This window comes from Gopherus evgoodei, chromosome 7, assembly GCF_007399415.2.
Source record: "Gopherus evgoodei ecotype Sinaloan lineage chromosome 7, rGopEvg1_v1.p, whole genome shotgun sequence".
Lineage (NCBI taxonomy): Eukaryota > Metazoa > Chordata > Testudines > Testudinidae > Gopherus > Gopherus evgoodei.
The window spans coordinates 106,441,017-106,463,588 of record NC_044328.1 but is presented as its reverse complement, the minus strand read 5'-3'; the positions used below and the strand labels follow the sequence as shown (position 1 = coordinate 106,463,588).

At 42.4% G+C, this 22,572-nt stretch overlaps 1 protein-coding gene across 1 annotated transcript in view; it reads right to left on the bottom strand.

Moving 5' to 3' along the window:
* Nucleotides 1-22,572, bottom strand: part of FLNB (filamin B) — a 113,645-nt gene that overhangs the window by 66,633 nt on the left and 24,440 nt on the right. The window contains 3 exon segments of the mRNA XM_030568307.1: nucleotides 2,940-3,087; nucleotides 4,769-4,866; nucleotides 6,065-6,313. Coding sequence (XP_030424167.1) covers nucleotides 2,940-3,087; nucleotides 4,769-4,866; nucleotides 6,065-6,313 — 495 coding nt within the window.

Sequence of the window (22,572 nt, the reverse complement as noted above, 5' to 3'; positions counted from 1 at the left end):
AATGCTTTGAACAGCAATTTGATAAGCTATTTGTAAAAGGGATTAACCTAGTCAGTATTAGTTAGTGGCCAAAAGTTGAGATTATAGTTTTAATAGGTTTTCTACTTTCACTACATATAAGGTGACAGTTGTGGATGTTCACAAGCAGATAAACCACATCCCTCCCTAATTTCTCTCATGCAAGGCATTCAAAACATCTTGCCAAAAACTAAGCTTACACAGCTAATATACACCAGCAATGGCTTAAGCAGGAGCCAGAATTCACCAATGTACATTGCCAAAGAGCCATAGTAATAGGTCAGCAGCCCCCCCCTTTCCCCGCTCAGCTCCCCCTGCTCCCAGTGCCTCCCACCCCGGCAGCCCCACCAATCAGCACCTCCCCCCTAAATCAGCTGTTTTGTGGCATGAAGGAGGCTTGGGGGGAGGGGAGGGAAGAGGAGTGGGGGCAGGGCCTGTGGCAGAGCCAGGGGTTGAGCAGTGAGCACAACCTGGCACATTTGAAAGTTGACACCTGTAGCTCCAGCCCCTGGGTTGGTGCCTAGACATGGAGCTGCATATAACAACTTCTGAAGAGCCATATGTGACTGAAGCCACAGATTGACCACCCCTGGCTTAAGCCAAGGTCTGTGCCCTGCAAGACTCAGTGGACTTTAAGTTAGGCTAAATAAAAAGGCTCTATACTTCTCCTCACACAAGACTTGTCACAGCATGCATTTACTGCAGCTTAGTTACTGGATCTTTTTACACTTAGCCCTGAGCTATTACACCTGTCCTGCTGTTGACTGAGTGGGTGGAGGAGTTCCCAAAGTTGCTAGCTCTTCGCTAGTCCAAGCATATACATCATGTTCAGGAAATTGCTTCTGAGACAGTGCCTCTAGTTTTGAGAAACTTGTTCCTCCACAGCCATTTGTACAGTTAATAGAAAATGCAGTGTCTGGTTGCTTACCCAAAGAGAGGCTGTGAACAGCAGAATTTCCAAATCTATTTATCTCCAGAGAAATGCAACAGTAATACGAGGATATATTCCTGTTCACACATTAGGTGTTAAATGCATCAGTCATTTAGACAAATGCAAGTTTTGCACATAAGCCATTAGTGTTCAGGCACTGTACAAGCATTGAGGCAGCACCTCAGAAGGTGGTTTCTCCTTTCCCTGCGCAGGGAAAGCAAGGTAAGCAGATAAAGGTACTTTAAGTCAGAGCTGCAATCAGAACTTACCACTTAATAATCCTGTCAGCCCAGCACTGAAGGGCCTTTTTTGCCCATAATAAAGACTACTATAAACACTCTTTAGGGAGAGTCAGTGCAGTTCTATACAAAACTAATCATATCCTCTCATGGCAATTGAAAACATAGTTCTTGCAGTAAAGAAAGTTTAGATTGGAATACAATAAGGCAACATCTCATAGCATAGCTTACATGGAAAGCTGGAACAGCTGTATGTGTACATATTTGCCATGAATGGATATGGCAGCAAGAGATTTTCCTAGTATCCAACATTAGATGGTCAACCTCCTGTTGGAGGTGTTTTCAAAGACACCTCCCAGGATGATGTTTAAGATTTGGACTAAGATGGTTACCAGCCAATTACCCTCATCCAATAGAGGAGGGGTAGGCAACCTATGGCACACGTGCCGAAGGCAGCACCCCAGCTGATTTTCAGTAGCACTCACACTGCCCAGGTCCTGGCCACTGGTCTGGGGAGATCTGCATTTTAATTTAATTTTAAATGAATTTTCTTAAACATTTAAAAAAACCCTTTTACACACAGTTTAGTTATATATTATAGACTTATAGAAAGAGACCTAAAAACATGACAATGTATTACTGGCATGCAAAACCTTAAAATTAGAGTGAATAAATGAAGACTCTGAACACCACTTCTGAAAGGTTGCTGACCCCTGCAATACAGTGAGTCTCCTTGGCCAGAAACCTCTTATGGCTTGTCTCACTTAGCATTGTCCATGCTTGCTGCACTGAACTAAAGTAACATGACAGTGCATGGGCTGCAATAGAAACCTTGCATTGTTGATTCCCAATGAGCATTTTTGCCATTCTGGGGGGCAACTGTGAACCTATTACTATTGGGGGCCTGGCTACACTTGAAACTCCAAAGTGCTGCCCTGGGAGCGCTCCCGCAGCAGCGCTTTGAAGTGCGAGAGTGGTCGCAGCGCCAGTGCTGGGAGAAAGCTCTCCTAGCGCTGCATGTACTCCACCTCCCCGTGGGGATTAGCTTGCAGCGCTGGGGCACTGTTTGCACTGGCACTTTGCAGTGCTGTAACTTGCTGTGCTCAGGGGGTGTTTCACATCCCTAAGTGAGAAAGTTGCAGTGCTCTAAAGTGCCAGTGTAGCCAAGGCCTGAGATTCCAAGCTATTCCTCTACAATAAAGCTTACTAGGATTGTTGATATGTATTACTAGTGTCATATGTATTACTCCCCATCCACCCACCCCCACCCCAGAGGCAGCTAATCTTCTAGGGCAGGAAGCTCTGCATACATTCATTCTTTTACTTCAGTTTCTGGGCTTTAAGAAGAGTGCATGCTATACAGTAATATGCAAACAGGGTGGTGTACACTTTGAGTATTGTTTCAGACATTAACAAAACGTACAGGACCAATGTTTCCTTGTTGGTCATCCCACTTTTTCCAGTGGTGAGTTATATAAGTGCAAGGTGTCAAACATGCTCAGGTTTTGTTGTTGGATTTTTTGGGGAGGAGGGGTGAGAAGAGGGGGAGAATTTATATTTTAGAAATAGGAGTGCTTTCACGCTGTTGCCACATATTTCTCAGCCTAAGCACCACACAAGACATACATGAATCCAGCTTGGACTCCAGGCCTACTGTGGACAACACAATCAAGCAGCAACGTGTTTTTCTGAAAAGTCAACCTAAGTCGTCAAGTAGGTACCCTGTATTGGTAAGTGTTGTTATTCCTTACCTCTGCCATAGGCTCTTGCTTTCTTTGGATTCAGCTTGGGTTTTAGAGGAGCTCCTGGCTTAAGCTTGGCTTTGGGAAACTGTGACAGGTAAGTCATTACAGAGTGTTCATCCACACTAGGGTGAATAATTTCTTCAGGAGTAATCACCTGAAAGATATGCAGGTTAGAGTGTTAGATACATGTATTTAGTCTACCATTTATCAACATTAGACTCCCAAGAGCAGTACAATTCAGGTACATGGGAATTCTATGCATTCCAATAGCTCCCCTTACATAGAAGTTTCCTAGAGTTAACTGGAAGGATTTACAATACTGCATTAAATACTTTCAAACTGAAATTTGTATCATAGGTTGAGTTAGTAGCAAAGTATGCATTAGAGGACATTTGTAAAGCTATATAGTCTACTGATGTAGTTTTAGGGAAACAAAGATGGAAACCACCACTACCTGTTAGCCTCAATAACTAAAGAAATCAGAAGAAATGCATTATTTTCAAGACCAAAAGACCATAGAATTACCCTCCTGAGAAAGCAATCTGGAGCTATTCCTTCAATGAAGAAGATTGTAGATGAATAGCTGAAAAAGTGAAACAAATTCACAGACAGCAGTGATGCTGTCATGTCCATCAGTTTGTTCTAATGCCATGAGTATAGTCACTGCTCAGAGCTTTAGAGATTTAACATTTTGCTTGTTCTGCTATTAGCATGAGAATCTGGTTTGAGGATCCATGGGCTCCTGCTCAAGTGAGATCATTGCAAAAGAAAGCTACTTTCTTACAAAAGAACTTAAGACTTCAGGTGGCAGATTGAACAGATTAACCCCAAGGACCCTGTTCAAGCAAGCACACTTAGTAACGAAGAATGAAGCATGAAGCAAGTTCCCCCTCACCATTTTTTTGGTTATGTTGCAATACCCAGCCATATCTTTAGAACAAAAATTAGTGTTATTTGAAAGGAGAAGATTTCAGAGAAGAGTTTGGGTGTGCACTGCTGTTGAAGTTGAATCTAGTTTAAGTCAGAGCAATTGATTGCTCTGAGGAATTTTAAGGGCCCGAGTCACTTCAACTGTTCTCACATCCAACAGAAAGCAGCTGAAAGTGGGCAAATAACCAGAAATAAAAATAAGACATCCTGGCCTTGGTGAAGTATTTACTTCCCCTTGAACACCATTAGTTGGTGCATCATGAGTTTCTCCTCCTCCATAGTACTAGCATGGAGGCCCCAGACACACACACACACACACACACACCCCACTGTAGTTATATCAATGGAACCTCCAGCGTTCAGGGGAGAGGGAGCGTGCTCAGTGGTTTGAGCATTGGCCTGCTAAACCCAGAGTTGAGTTTAATCCTTGAGGGGACCCATTTAGGGATCTGGGGCAAAAAAAATTCAGTACTTGGTCCTGCTAGTGAAGGCAGCAGCTGGACTCTGACCTTTTGAGGTCCCTTCCAGTTCAGAGAGAGAGATTATATATATTATGGTAGACAGCATGTTGACGAGAGGGCTTCTGGGAAGTGGAGTACATACAACAAGAGACGCACTCATCAGCACAGGTAGCTTCTGCACCAAGCACTACAGCTGCACCATGCAGCTGCTTTAAGTGTATAGAAGCCCTTAGAACAGGGATTCAAAAAGTTACTGAAGACATACTACAGATGTCTAGCACCACACCTTAAAGACTTCTGGAGGGCTGCTATGGAGAAGCTCACATAAATTTAACAGAACTTGGCTGTCAGAACTGAGTTAGTGATAACAGCACTGACTCAGTTCATGCCTTTAGTATTCATACAGTATCCTCTCTGCTCCAAGCATTTTTGCTTTTGCCTTACCTGTGGCACACCCAGCCAGTCATCAGCTTGCTGCATGGCTTCACGAGCATTGTCAACTGGTTTCTTAGGGTCCCAGGTCTCCCAGTCAGGGCAGAGACCTAAGAATAAGCAAGTTGTGCATTCAGAACTTTCACAGACAGTTTATTTGCTAGAGAAAGTTTTTTAAAATGGAGACAGTCACACGCAACACTGCATATTCTGGGTAATAACTTTAAAAGCTGTCATGTGCACAGATTTGGGATAGTCCAGAAAGCAACTGGCTCTCACGGAAAGATCTAAATAGGAAGTCTCACCATAGTGAGTGTTTTGCTTTCAGATTTAGAAGGCTGGCTTCCTCACAGTTCTAGAACTACACTTTTATTGGTTGCAGCCACCATACTTCCAAGGAAGGTGGCATGAAGTAGGATGTGTCACTTTTACTTACTGACTGCCAAGTGTGTGCACTGCAGTTTCCAGTGACAGCATGTACTTCCAAACTAGCCTACGAACCAAGAGGCCAGTCAGGAAAGACTCTCACTCAGCTCACCAAGATGCACGTTTAGATTGCTTAGAGAGCCATCTGATTGGGAGGTTTTAGATTTAGCCTAAGGAATGAGGATCTTACTGTGCTTTAAGTTCTAAAGATACTTAATGACACTCGAGTCCTGACATTCTCCTAATGGTGCATAGCCAGAACTGCACTAGATTACTTGAGCTAACTATATTTACAATACCTTCATAGCAAAAACAGGTACTTGGGCTGCTCTTCCCCTCCCCCCCCCCCAAATCCCCTGGTCATGTTATTCTTGCTAGTAAAGAAATACACAAATAAAAAAGGTGAAAACTTAGTTTTGTAGGGGGTGAAGCTTCCTTCAACTCCTACATTCTGCTCCTAGTAGGAAAGTGTTTTAAAAGCCTTAATGCAGAACCTCCTGCCATAATCTGAAGCTGAAAGATGTTCCCATGTTTGGGCCAAACATGTGCTTTTCAGTTTGGGAGCTAATGTTTGCTCCTTCATCCCTGGTGTTGATCTGGTAGGTTAGAACAACAACTGTAGTGGCAGTTGTAGTAAACCAAACTATATTTTCATCTTTGAGATATTTCCCTTAACCTTTACCCAAAGTCATTTAAAGCTTGCTTCCACAACTACTGCTTTATAAAGTGACCTGTTAGTCTCATGGTGAAGGGTATTAGAGGTCTAATCTTATACTAAAAAAAAAAAAAAAAAAAAAAAACCAAACTTAGAATATTAGCTCAAATGCTGCCAAAGAATAAAAAAAAAGAGAGGAAAGACCCTGATCTACAAAGAACACTTACCTGGCGCACAGCTATCAACTAGGGCACCCAATGCCTTGCCATCCTGCCAGTTTTGATTGAAGTTTGTGATTGGCAAGTAAGGAATCTTGTTCTGAATCCATCCCAAAAGTCTCTGCTTAGGGGTCTGTTTCTTGGCATCATCATCTCCCTCATCCTCCCATACTGGCATGGAGATGGAATAATGGAGAATAAGGGTCCATACTAGGCCAAGGATCAGTTTTAAGTTCCCATCAACAATTGCTTTGCTATCTGCAAGACAAGAAATCTGATTAAGCCTTATTAAATTGATAAAGGAAAGAGCTCAACACATACAATTTTAATCACTATCAAGCAAGTACAGGAGTTTACACAACACTGAGGTAGTAACCTGACACTAAAGCTCTTTGCATTGATTTTGGCTCCTTTTAGCTTATTACCAAGATAGTTAAAAATGACAGCCAAGAATTATTGCTCGCTGTATGCAATTACAATACAAGAATGTTAACTGTAAATTAAGGTACAGCAGAGGTATACAAATACCTAGTTTTACAATATGTACTGTACAGAACTCAATTATAATATCCCAATTTGTATACCACTCACATTCTAGGAAGCTAGTTTTCTCAGGCTGTTTAATATATTTAAATACTTGTAGAAGATGTGTCTACTTTGGTGTGAAGTACCGGTTAATAAAACCGGACTGCAGGCTGTTTAAGCTCCCACAGAAGATTAGAAGTTCCGAGAGAAAGTTCATGCAATGTAAGTAGTTTTGTAGTCTAGCACCAACTAAACAAACAGCCAGTCCTTTATACTGATCATATATTCAGTTAAGTTCTTTACCCTACTTTCACTTCAGTATGAAATATTCAGGCTACAAGTCCTCCCTCATATCAGAACACCTACCCTAAAGCAGGATTTGTTATGGTCACAAGTGTCATACTTATGGCTTCAAGGAAATGCCGGCTAGGAAGCTCATATCTAAGACTGGAAGCTAGAATGTATGAGTTTAGGAAATGGGTAGAGTATCTTTGCAATATAACCATCTGCTTCCTGTTTTGTAAAGTCCTACTCTCAGGCTTCCTCATTTTGTATTTTGCTCTGCTGCTCTTTATTACCCATATATGGAGCAATCACATATCAGACCAAGATCCTACCATTTCAGGGTGTGAATTAATTTGGGATAACTGGGAACCTAGCTATAACATCACTGAGCCAGAAGTTTCAGCACTTAGATGTCAGAATTTGTACTGGCCATTGGCATTTTAGTGTTACCCTTGATTTGTAAACAGGCCAAGCAAAGACTTATGTTCTAGTTAGGACTACTTAACATATAAAGAAAATAGCAATGATTTGTGTTTGAGTCAGAAATACCCATCCAGCATTACCAGGCAGGTGAACCAGTCAGATCAATTCACACTAATCAAGTTGCTATATGTATGAAATACTGCTCAGTTATGATAAGGTGTGGCTTCACCAAGCTGAAGTACATCACTAAAAAGCTTCTATTTTGCAGTTACAGCACAACTGCAAATCTACAGAGTTTAAGAGGGATTATTGACTGCAGTGAGCAACAATATATAGTTTAGTGGTCTGAATCAGCTTCCTGTAGTGCTTGATCCTCACCATTTCCTTGGGTGTGCCTCAGCAACAGTCCCTGACAAAAACAAAAGGCAATTTAAAGAATGTCGTTTCTGAAGTCTTGTCTGTTATATCTAAGATGGCAGTTTGGCCCTGTTCTATCAGTGTCTCTTGAATTCTCAGTTTTGTTTTAGGGCAATCTCCCTCTTGAAATTTGGACCAGATTAAAGAGGATATCCTCTATCAACTCCATTTGCACACTTCACCACTTCTATGCAGTAACTTATTCTGTTAAAGAAAGTCTACTAGAGTCCCCTAACCCAAGCAAAGCCACATAACATTCAGATGCTATGAACAGCATGAAAATTACATTAGCAAGTTATCAGGTGGGGGTATATTTGGCACAAGTACTAGATGACTGTCAATTTGACAGTCATATTGAATTTTAAACTATTGCTAAGACTAAGATTTGTCATGAATATTTTTAGTTAACAAGTTAGACAGGTCACTGGTAAAGAAAAATTCACAGAAGCCTGTGAATTGTCTCACTTACTAAAAATATTTGGAACAAAATAAGGAGCTCCGCTACAGGATCCCTACACTGCACCCAGCAGCTATGCAACGGGGGGGGGGGGGCTGTGACAAGGGGCTGAAGTCAGAGATAGCAGAAGTCATGGATTCCATGACTTCTGCAACCTCCATGAAAGAATTGTAGCCTTAACTGTTGTTGCACCACCAAGGTGACTTTGGAGATCAGGGTTTTGGAGCGGAGCAATTCAAAAATCTGATGGCTCCAAATCCCTGTTGGAGACAACAACTTCCAATTTTACTTGTGCATTTGACAGTTGGCCCCATTTGTGGGTCTTTTACAGGAAGGCAATAAGAAATGAAATAGGAAAACATGGGTGTTAAAGCTTGACAGGGCATCAGTGAGGTTTTGTTCCAAGAATTACCTTTTGTGCCAGTTTCTATCCTTTTAAGAGAATTCACTAGTCTCCTCCACTTTGGTTTCCAACATGGTTGACTGGTCTTTAAATATACAGAATTATCCAGCTTACATTAAGCCATACTGATTAGCTTAGTCTTCTGTTGGTGGTGAAGGAGGAAGAGTTTAATAGAACTGATCAAAAGGCAAGTTCCAGAAAAATACATACACAAATTAGTTTTTAAACTCTCCATCCAACTCTAGTGGAAGTCTCCAGCACAAGTTTTGAATTAAAAAAAAAAAAAAAAAAAAAACTTATTTTAACATTGACAGTTTAGCTCATGTCTATTTTGCCACTTTAACCAGTTCTCCTGTTTCAATTGCTTGTAATACAAATACCAGCGAGATGAGCAAGTATCCGTTTGTAATCACTGCATTATGACCAGAGACACTGATTATGTTCCATTCTATGATAAGGGCCTGGATGTTCAAGTTTAATTAAGGCTGTTCCCAGTCTAAGATGTCCCAAAAACCACTAGTCAGACTTCAAACACAGATGACAAAATGTTAAGTTATGTCCTCTTGCTTAAGAGGAAGTTATACATGTTGAAAAAAGTGTTACCACAGCTACAGCCAAGCAAGCACTAGAGCCTGACACTTAATGGTCCCATCCGGGAAGAATGGGCATGTTCCTTTTGCCTTACCTACTATCCAGGACATGTGGTCTGATATCTGGGGATATGCAGAATTGTGTTCCTTTGATGAAAAGGTCTAAGTCAAGTCTTTCTAGAACTTCTAGTCAGTTTAAGATTTGTATACAGTTGTCACTCAAGATCAGGGGTGCGCAAACTACAGCCCACCGGCTGCATATGGCCCACCAGCAGTTTTAATTTAAAGAGCGAGGTCTGGGGCTTGCCCTGCTCCAGCACTCCAGCCATGGAGCAGGGTCAGGGGGGTGCTCCATGTGGTTACTGGAAGTAGCAGCATGGTCCCACTCTGGTTCCTATACATAGGAACAGCCAGAGGGGTGCCACTCTGCACACTGCCCCTGCAGCTCCCATTGGCCAGGAACCACAGCCAATGGGAGCTGCTGGGGCAGTGCCTGCAGACAGGGCAGCATGCAGAATGCCTGGCTGCGCCTCTGCACAGGAGCTGGAGAAGGGACAGTCTGCTTCCAGGAGCTGCTTGAGGTAAATTCTGCCCAGAGCCTGCACTCTGGAGCCTCTCCCCATGCCCTAACCCCTTACCCCAATCTCCTTCTTGCCCTCTGAACCCCTTGGTCCCAGCCCAGAGCACCTTCCTATACCCTAAATTCCTCATCCCCACCCCAGTGCCTGCACCACCCCCGCACCTCACTCTCCTGCCCAGAGCCCCTTCCTGCACCCTCAACTCTGTTTCTAGCCCCACCCTGGAGCCTACACCCCCAGCCAGAACCCTCACCCCCCTCCTCCACCCAACACAAAAATTTTGTGAGTATTCATAGCCTGCCATACAGTTTGTATTTCCAGATGTGGCCCTTGGGCCAAAAAGTTTGCTCACCCCTGCTTTAGATGCTACTTCAAGATGATCATGCAATTGTACTGTAATGCTTTAGTGTGCATTTCTATTAGCAGACATGATGCTTTGTGTTCAACTTGACAGCTTATTCTGGGATATGCCAACACAAGCTGCTCACTTTTAGTTCTGCACAGAAGTTGCAGCACCACAGAAGACACTTGCACAAGTTTCAGAAAGGATTAAACTGCTGTTTGTAACTATGAATATGCCTAATGATGCTTTTGAAACATTAAAGGGAAAATTCTATGCTTGAGACCCAGACTGTCTAATGCATCGTTAGGGGTTGTGACAAATTAAAAGAAAGTTCACTATACTCAGCCAGCTGGCCAAGCACAAGACATGGAAGCCTAGTTAAAGTACTTTAAGCTTTCAGCATCCTTACTTGTTTCCCCACTCAGGTTATTTGAATAAGTTACCATGGGCAGCATTGGCAATGAAGTAAAAGCAAGAGGAATCAGCTTCACTTTTGGCTCCTGCAATAGGAGCAACACAGCAAGAGCCTGAAGGGAATATTGCAGGGAAGGATGAACAAGATGACTTTGAATAAAAGCCATAAACATTCCAGCAGCATTCATTCCATAAACCCACGCCAAAGAGAGAAGCCCCCAGAGGGGTAGCACTCTAGCCCTAGGCCTGTGTCTGTTCACTCAAGCCTGGAAGTTGTTTATATCCCATTAGCTGTTTCCTTGCTCTGTATATTCATCTCTTGAGTGACACCTTGCAAGCTCCCTAGTCCCAAGGTTGAGGGCTAACATTGTCCTTGTTTGCAAGCTGAGAGAGATCTGTCAGGAGATAAGTGACAAGAGACTGAAGGTTGTTTGACCCTATTAGCCCAGGAAGCTTGAATGTGACTTTCCATATCATTGAATCTCAGGAGTTTGGTATGTTTGCTTTCAAAAATTAGCATGTGCCCTCATACATTTCAATCACTGCACAAGTTAACAGCTCCAAATGTCACTGGTTTCCAAGAGATGCTCCTTTATCACATCTAAGATGACCAGATGAGAGGAAGAAAATATCGAGACACATGGGTGGGTGTCTGCTGGTGGAGCACAAAAGCCTGAGTGCTGCACTGGCAGAGCAAAATCTCAGGACAAACTGTGTCTGGACCAAAGATTTTTATTGGGACATCTGGTCACCCTAATCAAATCAAAGCTCAGAAATGCACTTATCACAGTTCAGGACAACTGCATCTGTATCTGCTCTCCAATGGTCCAGCAGGGGCACTATGTCTAGGCTCCTAGCTCCAAAGGAGTCATTTCTGCTGGAGAGAAACTGGCCTCTCCCTGGCTCCTGATCAAGGTATTTCCAGGCTGCATAGTTCCACTGAACTCCCCACAAGTTTCACTCCTTAGCCAGCCAACTTTGTTTATAGTCATTTGGAGAGAGAGCGCTGTGATTGCCCGCAGTTATTAGTCAGCACAGCACTCTCAGCAAGCCCCTTAGACTGAAACTACAGCTAAGATGACCACAAAAACAACCTCCATAGATGCCAGTCAGTTTACCAGAGATCACCTCAAACTGGAACAAGGGCTCTGGCAGATTGGTCCTTTCCCAAATGATTTTTTCCTGTGGTCACTACAGCTGCTAGCTCAGAACAGATACATGCATCACTGTGTCACTACTTTATACTGTTCTGGCTTCTGAGCTCATCTCCATGTAACATGTGATCAAACAGAAGGTCCCCTCTGAGGGTGAAGCTACAAAATGCTTCTCTTGTTAAGCAAACTGCTTCACATTTGCATACACCTTCCTCTAGAGTTTAAGAGAAACCCACAACTTGGTTTGTCCCAGAAGTTATTTTTGTCTGGTGTATTGGTTCAAGTAGTCCTTGTAAATCCATGACACTTCCCTCGAATTAGATTAGTGGGGAGATCTGACTAGAGATGTTACATGCAAATGTTTCTACTGGGGGATTGTATTTTTAATACAGACTAAGATATTTCAACTTAATTCAATAGGTTCCTCATGGATATTGCAGGAAACTGCAATATCTGTCTATGCCCTCCCCTCAATTATGTACCAATTATGAACACTTGCTGAGGAAGAGTCAGCTTTGTAGGTAATAAGATGACTGGGAAATTGCCAAGTGATTGATGGTTCCAGGTGGGGCATTTTACTGTAGTGGACCAGTGACCCAAGAGCTCTTGGTTAGAGTGCTATTTAGTAGAGCACTGATGCTCTGCCAGCCTTTTGCTTAGCCAGTTACTGAGGTAAGAGCTCCCAGAGGCTGAATGCAGGATGTCCCAATAAGAACTGCAATCTACATGCTGAACTGTAATTGCTACATTTAGACCTTAGGTAACTTCTAGTTCATGCTCATAGGAGGACTACGTTAATCCAAATTAGGTACCTCTTAGTCTATGCTTGCAGGGTCACATTCCTGTAGCCTGAACTGCAGGACATATAGACAAGCCCATAGCAGCAGACTAGGTTTCGTCTGTAAAACGTATTTGCCATTTTGCATTTACAAGAGTAAGCTTTCTGGCTCTACTCATCCTGTCAATTTCATATCCTATGGACTTGAGTGGGATTTGCATGTAACTAGTCAGGTAGTTGTGCCCCTTGGTGACCTTGGTCTCATACAATGCTACTCAATCTTTCCAAACTACAGCAGACAATTACTGAAAAAATTGCTTATTTTCTCATTTTGCATGTATGATACTTTAGTTATTGGCTTCCATTAGTGCTTCATTTAATCTGTTAAACTAAGCAAATATCTATGAGTTGATGCACCCCTTAGAATACCTCTGAATCCTCAGGGGTACTTGTACCTCTGGTCAAGAACCACTGGTCTAATACACAAACTGACCAATAGCCCAATGTGGTAGGAGTCACAATTTGAGAGAACATCCAAGACCAGCAAGGAGTGGAATTTAAGTACATACAAGTTGTAAAGTTTAGGATTTCTATTAGCAACCTCTGCTCCTCAACTGTTATTTTTTAGTCCTGGGGTCAGCAACTTCTCAGATGTGGTGCAGAGTCTTTATTCACTCTAGTTTAAGGTTTTGCATGCCCTTCTAAAACTGTTAATGTATTAAGGTCTCTGTCTAGGAGTCTAAAATATAACTGTTGTAAAGTAAATAAGGTTATTAAATTGTTTAAGATCCATTTAAAACTAAATTAAAATGCAGAGCCCCCTGGACTGGTGGCCAGGACCTGGGCAGCGTTGAGTGCCATTGAAAAATCAGGTCACATGCTGCCTTTGGCACCTGTGTCATGGGTTGCCTACCCCAGTTTAGTCTACATAACGAGGAAGACATGCAAGTCAGCTTCAATATACACAGTGGTTGGATAGGTGTTAAGTTCACCTAGTGGCATCAACCTATGTAAGTAGTGCCCTACAAAATTCATGGTCCATTTTGGTCAACTGCATGGTCATAGGATTTGAAAAGTTGTAAATTTTATTGTTTCAGATCTTTAAATCTGAAATTTCATTGTGTTGTAACTGTGGGGGTCCTGACCCAAAGGGGATTGTGAGGGGGTTGCAAAATTATTGTAGGGGTTCATATTATCACCCTTACTTCTGTGCTGCCTTCAGAGCTAGGAGGATAGAGTGGTGGCTGCTGGATAGGAGCCCAGCTCTGAAGGCATTGCCACTACCAGCAACAGAGAACTAAGGGTGGCAATATCCACAACCCCTCTAATAACCTTGCAACCTCCTCCCCCAAACCTCTTTGATCAGGAACCCCAATTTGGGAAATTTTGGCCTCTCTGAAATCTACATAGTACAGGGTAAAAGCACACAAGACCAGATTTCACCGCAGAAACCAGATTTCAGTCTGCGAGGCATTTTTTACGACCGTGAATTTTGCAGGGCCCTATAAATAAGCTAGAGAGCAGACTCATTGAGTAGTCTCTACAAGCAAGAGCCATGTTGGTATAGCATTAACTGGCCATTTAAAAGGGCAATCAATGCTGCAGACCAGGTGTTCTGACTTTCTGCTGGGATTTCCTTTGAAAATTTGTCTGGCTGTGATGATCTCATACCCTCATCATGCCACCCTTACTTTGTGCTGCTGCTGGTGGCACCACTACCTTCACAGTGACACCTGGCAGCTGCTGCTCTGCGGCCACTCGACTCTGAAAGCTGCACAGAGTAAGGGTGGCAATAGTGACTCACCTACAATAGACTTGCAACCTGCTTTTGGGTTGGGACCCTGATTTGAGAAACTCCACTGTAGACATTTGTTACTGATGTACAAGTACTTCATTTTGGAACTAAAATATTAAGGGGTTAAGTGATTGAGGTAGCAATAAAGAAGATTAAATCTAGGCTCTTAAGTGTGTGGGAGGAAATTCAGTGAGTTTAAACAGGATAATAAAAGCATAAGAATTTCAGTGGCAGCTTTCCAAAAGAATGGATTATGGGGTGTCATAAGGCATGCACTATACACCACCACTTTAAAGTCTTGAATGGGAACCATGCTTTAACTATAAGCCAATTTATAATTGCTGCTTAATGTAGTTGCCTGTTGAAGATGGTTACCCTATTGGACAGTCTCTGCAGAGTCCACAGTAACTTTGTAGTGCTACTCAGGTTATAGCCATAGTATAATGGAAGCCAAGAGTCTTTAGCTTGACTTAGGCCTTGTCTACACTAAAGGGAAAAGTCTAAGCTCCACAATTTGAGTTATGTGAACAGTGCACCTTTTGCATTGGAGACCCCTTTCACACAGCAAACCTCAGTGCACCCCCCAAATAAATTAAAAAAATTATAATTATAAACGCTGAAGCAGCAGTGCTTGGGGATAGAGGCTGACAGCATACAACCCCTCCCACCATGTGGTAACCTTGCAATCCTCCTCAGGGGTCATAACCCCCAGTTTGAGAAGCCCTGACTTAGGCCATGTTTTCAGGCTTTCCTGCAGCCACAGAAGTTTCTAGCCTTCAATTAATGCCAATTCATAGTCACAGGACTCCAGAAACTGGGGCTTATGTCATTCCTAATGGATTTTACCATGAGTCAAGCACTACCTACATGGTGACAGCTGAACTTGTATTCACTTGGCTTTTGGTTTCCATGCATAGCAGAATCGTGGCTGCAGCTGTTTGTTTAAAAAGGAAAAGGCTAGTTTTACTCTAGAGAGCAAAAAGTTTTGCTAAGATTAGGACTCCCACAGCAACCCAAGGATGCTGTTCACAGAAACTAAGTTGTTCAGATAGAGGAGCAGCCTGGGGAAACAAGCATTACACAAACTTCAAATACTTCTTGAACTTTGTTCTGCAGTAGAGCTGCAAGTCTTTGTTGGACAATTTGTGGAAGCACAAGGAGATATTGCAGCAGACATTGAATCAGCTTCATTGCTAAAAACAGCAACTTTCACAGGACTTAACAGTAAAATGCAAACTGAAGGACTGGGGACAGGATCATGAGTACAGAAGATTTTTGAAGCACATTCACATTAGAGGCTCCAGAAGGTTTGTGTAAACTGAATTTTCAACCTTAGGTGTCGGAGGTGCTCCTAAGACCCTAGATCAGATTTAGACTACTCACCCCCTCCTTCAATTCTGTCCTACTAAATAGTGTAGTAATACTGCTCTTTAATAATTCAACGTACAAGAGCCCAGCACTCCTTCCAATTAAGAAGCCCACAAGTTCCTCTTGTATTAGTGTTCGGCTGTTTTTACAAAAAGTTTGCTTCCCAGTACAAACTGTACTGTTCATTTATAGCATTATCAGTTGCTTGCATTGCTTCACTTCACCCACAGAGTTCTGCTTTGACTAACTCCATTTTATTAATGCCACCTAACCTGTAAAGGCCAGTTGTGGTCTACACCTTGAGTTGGAGAAGCCAATAACCCAAATTAGTGTTTTTTCAAAAGTGAATGACATATCTGCTCTTTCAATCTGTCAACTAACTGAAACTTGCCATGAAGATTTAGTCTGCCATTGACAGACATCAAGAGTTACCCTTTGTTCAGCACATGCCACTCCATAGGTAGAGGTGCAGCTGTAAACCAGACAAGATTTACTTTGGGCACTCAGTCCTTTAAAAAGCCAACAGTTAGATTTTCAGTTCTCCCACTTATAGGAAAGTGGATCTTGAAGGATGACCATATCTTAACTAGTGTCAGTTACCCTAAATTTGCAAAATCTCAAATCATGTACTGCAGACTTCTTTCAGTTTGATTCCTTGTCATAAGTAATCAAGACTCATGTTTCATATGCAGCAAACACAGCACTGTTTTGCACTGATCACACCAAGCAGAGGAGTCCTCCCCGTGCCAAACACTGCCCCTTGTTCCTTTGTGTTTCCTGAATATTTACAGGGACGTTGACTTTGTACCTGGCAGTTCTCCTCAAGTCATTAATAGTACCTTTCATGTTTAGGATCCAGTATAAAACTAGTTTAAACACATAGTAAGCACACCCATGAGCACTCAGGCACTTTGTATACTATATTAGCTTTAGTTATCAATTTAAGTGTGATGAAAGCAAGTTTAACTCCATCCACAGAATACCAAAGATGTAGCTTAATGTATTTCCTGGTATCAGTTAAGCCTCTTACTACCATAGAGAACTTGTGCTGCAGATGTGCAAAAGCCATTTGCCCATTAATTCCAACTATAAGAAATAAGTTTCAGGTTAAGCCTCCACTAGGTTTGTGGAAGACCAGACTATGCCATCAAGTAGCTAGGTTAATAGCAGCCCAACCCCATGTCAATCCAACTGGCACATTAACATAGTGTTAAGTATTTTGCTCACTGTTTTAGAGATAGTAATCTTGTTTACAAACCCACTTTCCCTCCCAATGCACTGTATGAAGGAGTTATAAAGCTCTACTTACTTCTGGGTAGGACAGCCACTAAGCCACAAATCTGAAGGAAGAACTATAGTCATGCTGGTCTCCCAGCCACACTTTTATTGTCCATTCTTCACCAGTGCAGGACCTTGTGTATTTAATCCTATGCTGGCAGGGCTCAGCTGCCAGTGACTGTTCTACTAGTCAGTCCAAATACAATGCATTTGCCAACCCCATTAACATCCCAGGAATTTTGATATTGGAGAGTGATGTCTGAAGCGCTCATGTGTTCAGAAAAAAGTTCTCCTCCCATCCCTAGCCATAACACTATGGAAATGGATTTTTGCCCACTAAAATACAGTATCAATACTATATATGAGAAAAGGCAGCAAGACTTCAACTGTCCCCAGCAGTTAAATCTCAGATTTAAGTCCTATACAATGGGAATTTTGCACGTGAGCATGCAGATGAGACTCACTAAGTTGAGTGAATTGAGAAAGAAAATTCTTTGCTTAAGTGCACCATTTACATTCATTCCATAAGCTTATTGTGCCTGTTAAAGCCATTAGCAACATCCTCTATGGGGATATGTGTCTAAATCAATTAGACAGGTTCCTGTGTGCCTTGGGAACATACATCCTCTATTTCCTTCAATAGCTCTTTAGTCTAGACTCACCAAGCAACTTTTCTGAACCTGGAAGAAACAGCTTGTCATCTGCTTCTACAGTGACCCCATAAATTCGGCATTCTTTGATTCCTAGGCATGATACCAGCAACCTCCACAGGTTTGTGCCTAACTAATCTGTTCCAGCTTCAGTGCAATTTATAGTTTGTTCAGAAACTTAATCTTGTGGACAATTTGTCACAATCTCTAATTAAGCTGAATTTCTTTATGGGTCAAAAGTGTTCCCCCCCCCCGCCAAAAAAAAGTGTGACCATTACACTGATTGCTAGTAGCTTAAACAAGTGAATGCAGAGCGTTCACCTATATTTTGATAGCAGAGGCAATTTATGTTTATTCTGATGCATGCTGCTCCTTGCGAAGGTGTGGATTTTTGTAAAAAAGTGACTGACTTGGAAAGGCTGGCTAAGCTGTCAGACTAGAAACTTGGAATAGTGTTCAAGTGAGTGATGCCAGGAATGAGGAAGTTCTGCTTGCTTTTTTGGCCTGCCAATCAACAGAAGCTGTTTTATTTGAGTGCTGATGTGTATTTGGCATTATCTATGCCCATTACTTTTTTGTTCAGTGGCTGAACAAAAAACTTTCAGGTCAAAAGGCTGCAACAAAACGGCATGTTGAGTCAAAAAATGGAAGTTGTCTCAAAGACATAATGAAACTGATCTTGGAATTTGGGTTGAATTTACTGAATTATTTCAAATTCACTAAATGGTTCAGTCATTCTGAATCTGCTTTTTTTGGCAAGAAGTTTTGGCCAAAAAGATTTCATCCAGCTGTACATACAGTGCACACTGGGAAGGGTACCTTTTAGGATGAGATTTCTACTCTGCAAGAAGTCATTCATTTTGCAGCTTTCATGCTAGTTTTCTTGCCATTAAGGCTGGTAAGAACCTGGTGGTTAGATTCAGGGCCACCTGGGAGAGCAAGCAGGATCATTACCCTGGCCCCCCATTCAAGTGGAGTTGCAACCTAATGTGCTAGGTTGCAGCCCTAGTCAAGTTTGGCATGGCAGCCCCATCATCATGGAGGCCAAACCTGAGCAGCACTGCAGCTTGGTGTGCCATGTTGTGACACCTGGAGCAGGGCCTAGTCCCCATAGGACAGAAGCCACCACTAAAGGTGGGAGTGTAGGGCAGGTTTGCTCTCCAACACTGCCCCCAGCTTCTCCTCAGTGGTAATTGTTTGGGGATGGCGGGGTGGGACCTCCATTTCAGATTTTTGTCCTGGGTCCTAAAAAGATTTGAGAGGCCCTGAGTAGTTAGAGGGGGGAAACCATACCCACTTAACTGAAAGTCTGAACTGATTCAGATTTCAGTAATGCTTTTAATGACACCACCACACCCATACACCAAGTTCTTGTGGTACAAGGCATGGACCTCAAAGACAGGAATCCCTATCCCTCACCTGAGCAAGACAGGCAGGAGGCAGAAACTTCTTCCACGCAACATGTGGTGAGATGCTAGAATACCACATTTTCTGTTGTGGGAATTCAACTAAGGTTTGCTACAGACGTGGTTAAAAATGAGCCATTGAACCACAAATTGCTTCCTTAAGGGTGGCTAGGTGAACAGGAGCAGGGTCCAGATAATTGAAAAGTTAGGAAGTTGATAGATAAGGCTGTATAGCCTCGTAGGGAAGAATACTAGAATTAAAAAAGCACATGTACTCCTTTAAATGGCATAATATCCCACCATCATTTTGGTACAGCACTTAGATTAGAAAAGCCATGCACCAGGTAGATGCTCCCTGGTATTGAAGAGCTCTAGAAATACCAAGAGGGCATCAAGAATCCATTTCAGAAGGCCAGATAGTTCAAGACTGCTTATCCAGTTTCACCAGCAGTCACAAAAAGCAATGCAATATTGCATTGAACCTAAACAGCCTCCATACAAGTTAACCATTTAAAAATCATCCATCTGGCAGTGAACACATCTTCTTGAAGCTGTACTGCTAGGAGGCAGATACACAGCTACCAATTCGGTCAGTCACATGTATATCCATGATCCTTCTTAAAAGGAAGTTTGAATGTTCAGTCTTTACACACTAGTAAGCTTTCATAAGTGCTACTTTGTTAGTGATACTTTGTCCCTTGCCAGTTTTGCAGGGCAGTCTGCCAGTACGAGTAAGTTAGCCACCATGATATTTTGAACTAGAAACCCCTGGTTGTTAAACTGTAAGCTAGTCTGGCAGTTGTGCCTGAAACTGGAGGCACACAGTGATGCTTCCTGTTCTAATAAATTCTTACACACCCCACCTGTGAAACTCTACATTTGTTTATTACTAATCAAAAAACTAGCTTTCAGACCCCTTCTTGTGTCCTTGAGGCCTGCTGCAGCATGCTTTGGTAAATGACATCATTGACAAACTGCTTATTCTGAAAATAGGCCCCATGAGCACAGGCCCCTCATACTTAAAGCACATTCCTAGTTAGTGAAATCACCTTTGCTCCTGTGTTAAGAGCCCCCAGAAGTGGATATTGAGATCACAATTTTTTCCTGCATGTGGCCCTGACTGAAACATTGCTTTGGATATGCTTCATGCATAGACACTCCAAGCCTTTTCTTGGCAACTTCACCACTATGCACTAATACACAAAGTAGTGTTCATAACATCCATTCATTCTGTATCCGATTTCCTCATGATGCCTGAAGAGCACTTTACTCCAATGCTTTTTAGATGGACTAATTTTTTACTATGTAGTAAAAAATGCTTCTTGCTTGTGACATTAAGTCCTACCTGGAGTCTTTTGCAAGGTGATATGCAGAGGCGGAACTGGGCTTGTGCCATTCTGTGTTGACTACACAATGCTTTTGCCAAAAAAGCTCCTTTAGGTTTAAAATGGAGGTGCTGTCTAACCTGGAACATGAGTGAAATTGAGACAAGAGGTAACACAGAAAGCTATCAACTGGATTGGGGAGAAGGGATTGCAACTAAAGCTTCAGATTTGTGACTAGGTCTCATTGACTGGTGGTAATTTGAGACAGACCTCTTGTTAAAGGTGAAGGAGTTAACACTCGAATTCTAGCAGAGCTCCACTGATTTTTTTTTTTAAATAAAGGCAGTACAACAAGCTTATCAAGAGGCAAACACATTTTTTTGGTTTAAGTATGAAGTAACTTTAGGAGGTCCCTTAAAGACCTCAGTGTCTGACACCTCGAAAGCTTGTCTCAACAGGAGTTGGTCCATTAAAAGGTTTTACCTCACCTACCTCGTCTCTATAAATGCTCAACCTACTTGTGCTCCTTATTGGCTTTAAAAAAAAAATCTGTTCACCCTTGTAACTCAAGTTTACACTAGAGGTGTTCTCCAATAGAGGGTATGCCAGTGGTCCCCAACCTTTTTGTGACCAGTAGCACATTCATGTTTTCATAAGAGCATGGCGAGTGCCAACAATTTAAGGCTTATTTTGTATTTGTACACTAAATACAAAAAAAAATATTACAGAATATATGAATCCAGAGAGAAGAGAAGCTGGAGAAAAGCCATGAGGACAGAGCACACCGGTGCCTGCAGCCCTAAAGTACTCTGTCCCCAGCAGGCACGGGACCCCAGATTTTCTCCTCTGCCGGGCACTAGGTGGGCCCCGCACCTGCCGGGGACTGAGAATACCAGCACCTGCAGCCCCAAACATCTGTCCCCAGCAGGTGTGGAGCTCTGGCTTCTCTCCCAGCAGGTGTGGAGCCTGCCTAGTTCCCAGTAGGGGAACAGAGAACACCATGCCTGCAGCCTGAGTTCTCTCCCTGGCAGGTCCCCTGCTGGGCACACAAATGCCACAGCACCTTCAGGTGCCACATTGGGGACCACTGGGCTCTGCAATGAGTCCAAAAGGAAGCTCAGCTAAAGAAAAATTGGAGCATCCACCTGTCTGACTTTTTTCCATTTGCTTCCACTCAAAGCCTCCTGCCCAGGCCATCTTAGAGAGTCACCTCAGAGGGATGGCAGTGAAATGACTGGAAAGTGGGTGGCAAGAAAACCTCCCAGAAAGCATCTATGGCAGAGTTCTACTTCTCTGGATCCCCTAACAGTGAAATTGTGGCATATGCATGAGGCATATGCACACCCTATGCCTGACCTGCTGTAGCAGGGCAGAATGTTTGTAGTGGAAAAATCTAAGATTTTGATGCTGTTGGATTGGGCTGTGAATCTAGTTCATCTAGCTGTAGCAAGTTCTATTTTAAGAACAATAAAGCCTTAGCTTAAAGACAGCTATATATTGGACATATTTAGTGAAATAAGCCTGAGACTCCGATGAAATTGAGGCAAAAGTGATTCTAGTTCTAATTAAAGAGTATGTTGCATTATAATTTATGCCTTGATTACATTTAGAGAAAGTAAGTGAGAAGAGCCTTATCAGCAAGATATTCAGCCATGCTCAAGTTTTGCTCTGTGTAGGTTTAAAGATTACAAAAGATACTAGTTTGTGGTGGATAGAGCATGCTTAATGTGCCAACAGGAGTTTACAAATCCCTTTACAGGAAGATAGTATAGACCTAGAAGACTGGGGAGACTTCAAGATTAGTTTGGGGTTGCCTCCAGAAATACATCCAACCAAAATTGTCTTCATCACAAGGCATAATCTTTAATTTAAAGTTATGCTTTAATTCCTGGCGACTCCAGGACAAGCCTGACTGGTTAGCAACCATAGAATTAGTGCTAGTTGTCAGGTATTAGGATTCTTATTCCATTGGAATGTTAGGAGCATTGTGAGATGAGACTCAATTTGTGTTTCTTCCCCTAGTTCTAAATAAGGTATCACCTTTAACTAAATGGTCCAAGTGAGGAGAGGAATCTATTCCCACATTAGCTCAGAGTGGAATCACAATTTGATATTTGTCCTCCCACACCCTCTACCACCTTTTTGGTGCTGTAAGACCATAAAAAGGATTAAAGATTCTGACTGGGGAGGCTTCCAAGTAGGTAGGAAATCATAATCCAATTTCTAAATATATAACCTGATGCTGAAGCTGTGTGACATAGTATGTTAGTTTTATTGCAACTTTGCCTTATGGTTAAAAAGGGGGACAGGATCCCCTAAAACTGAAGT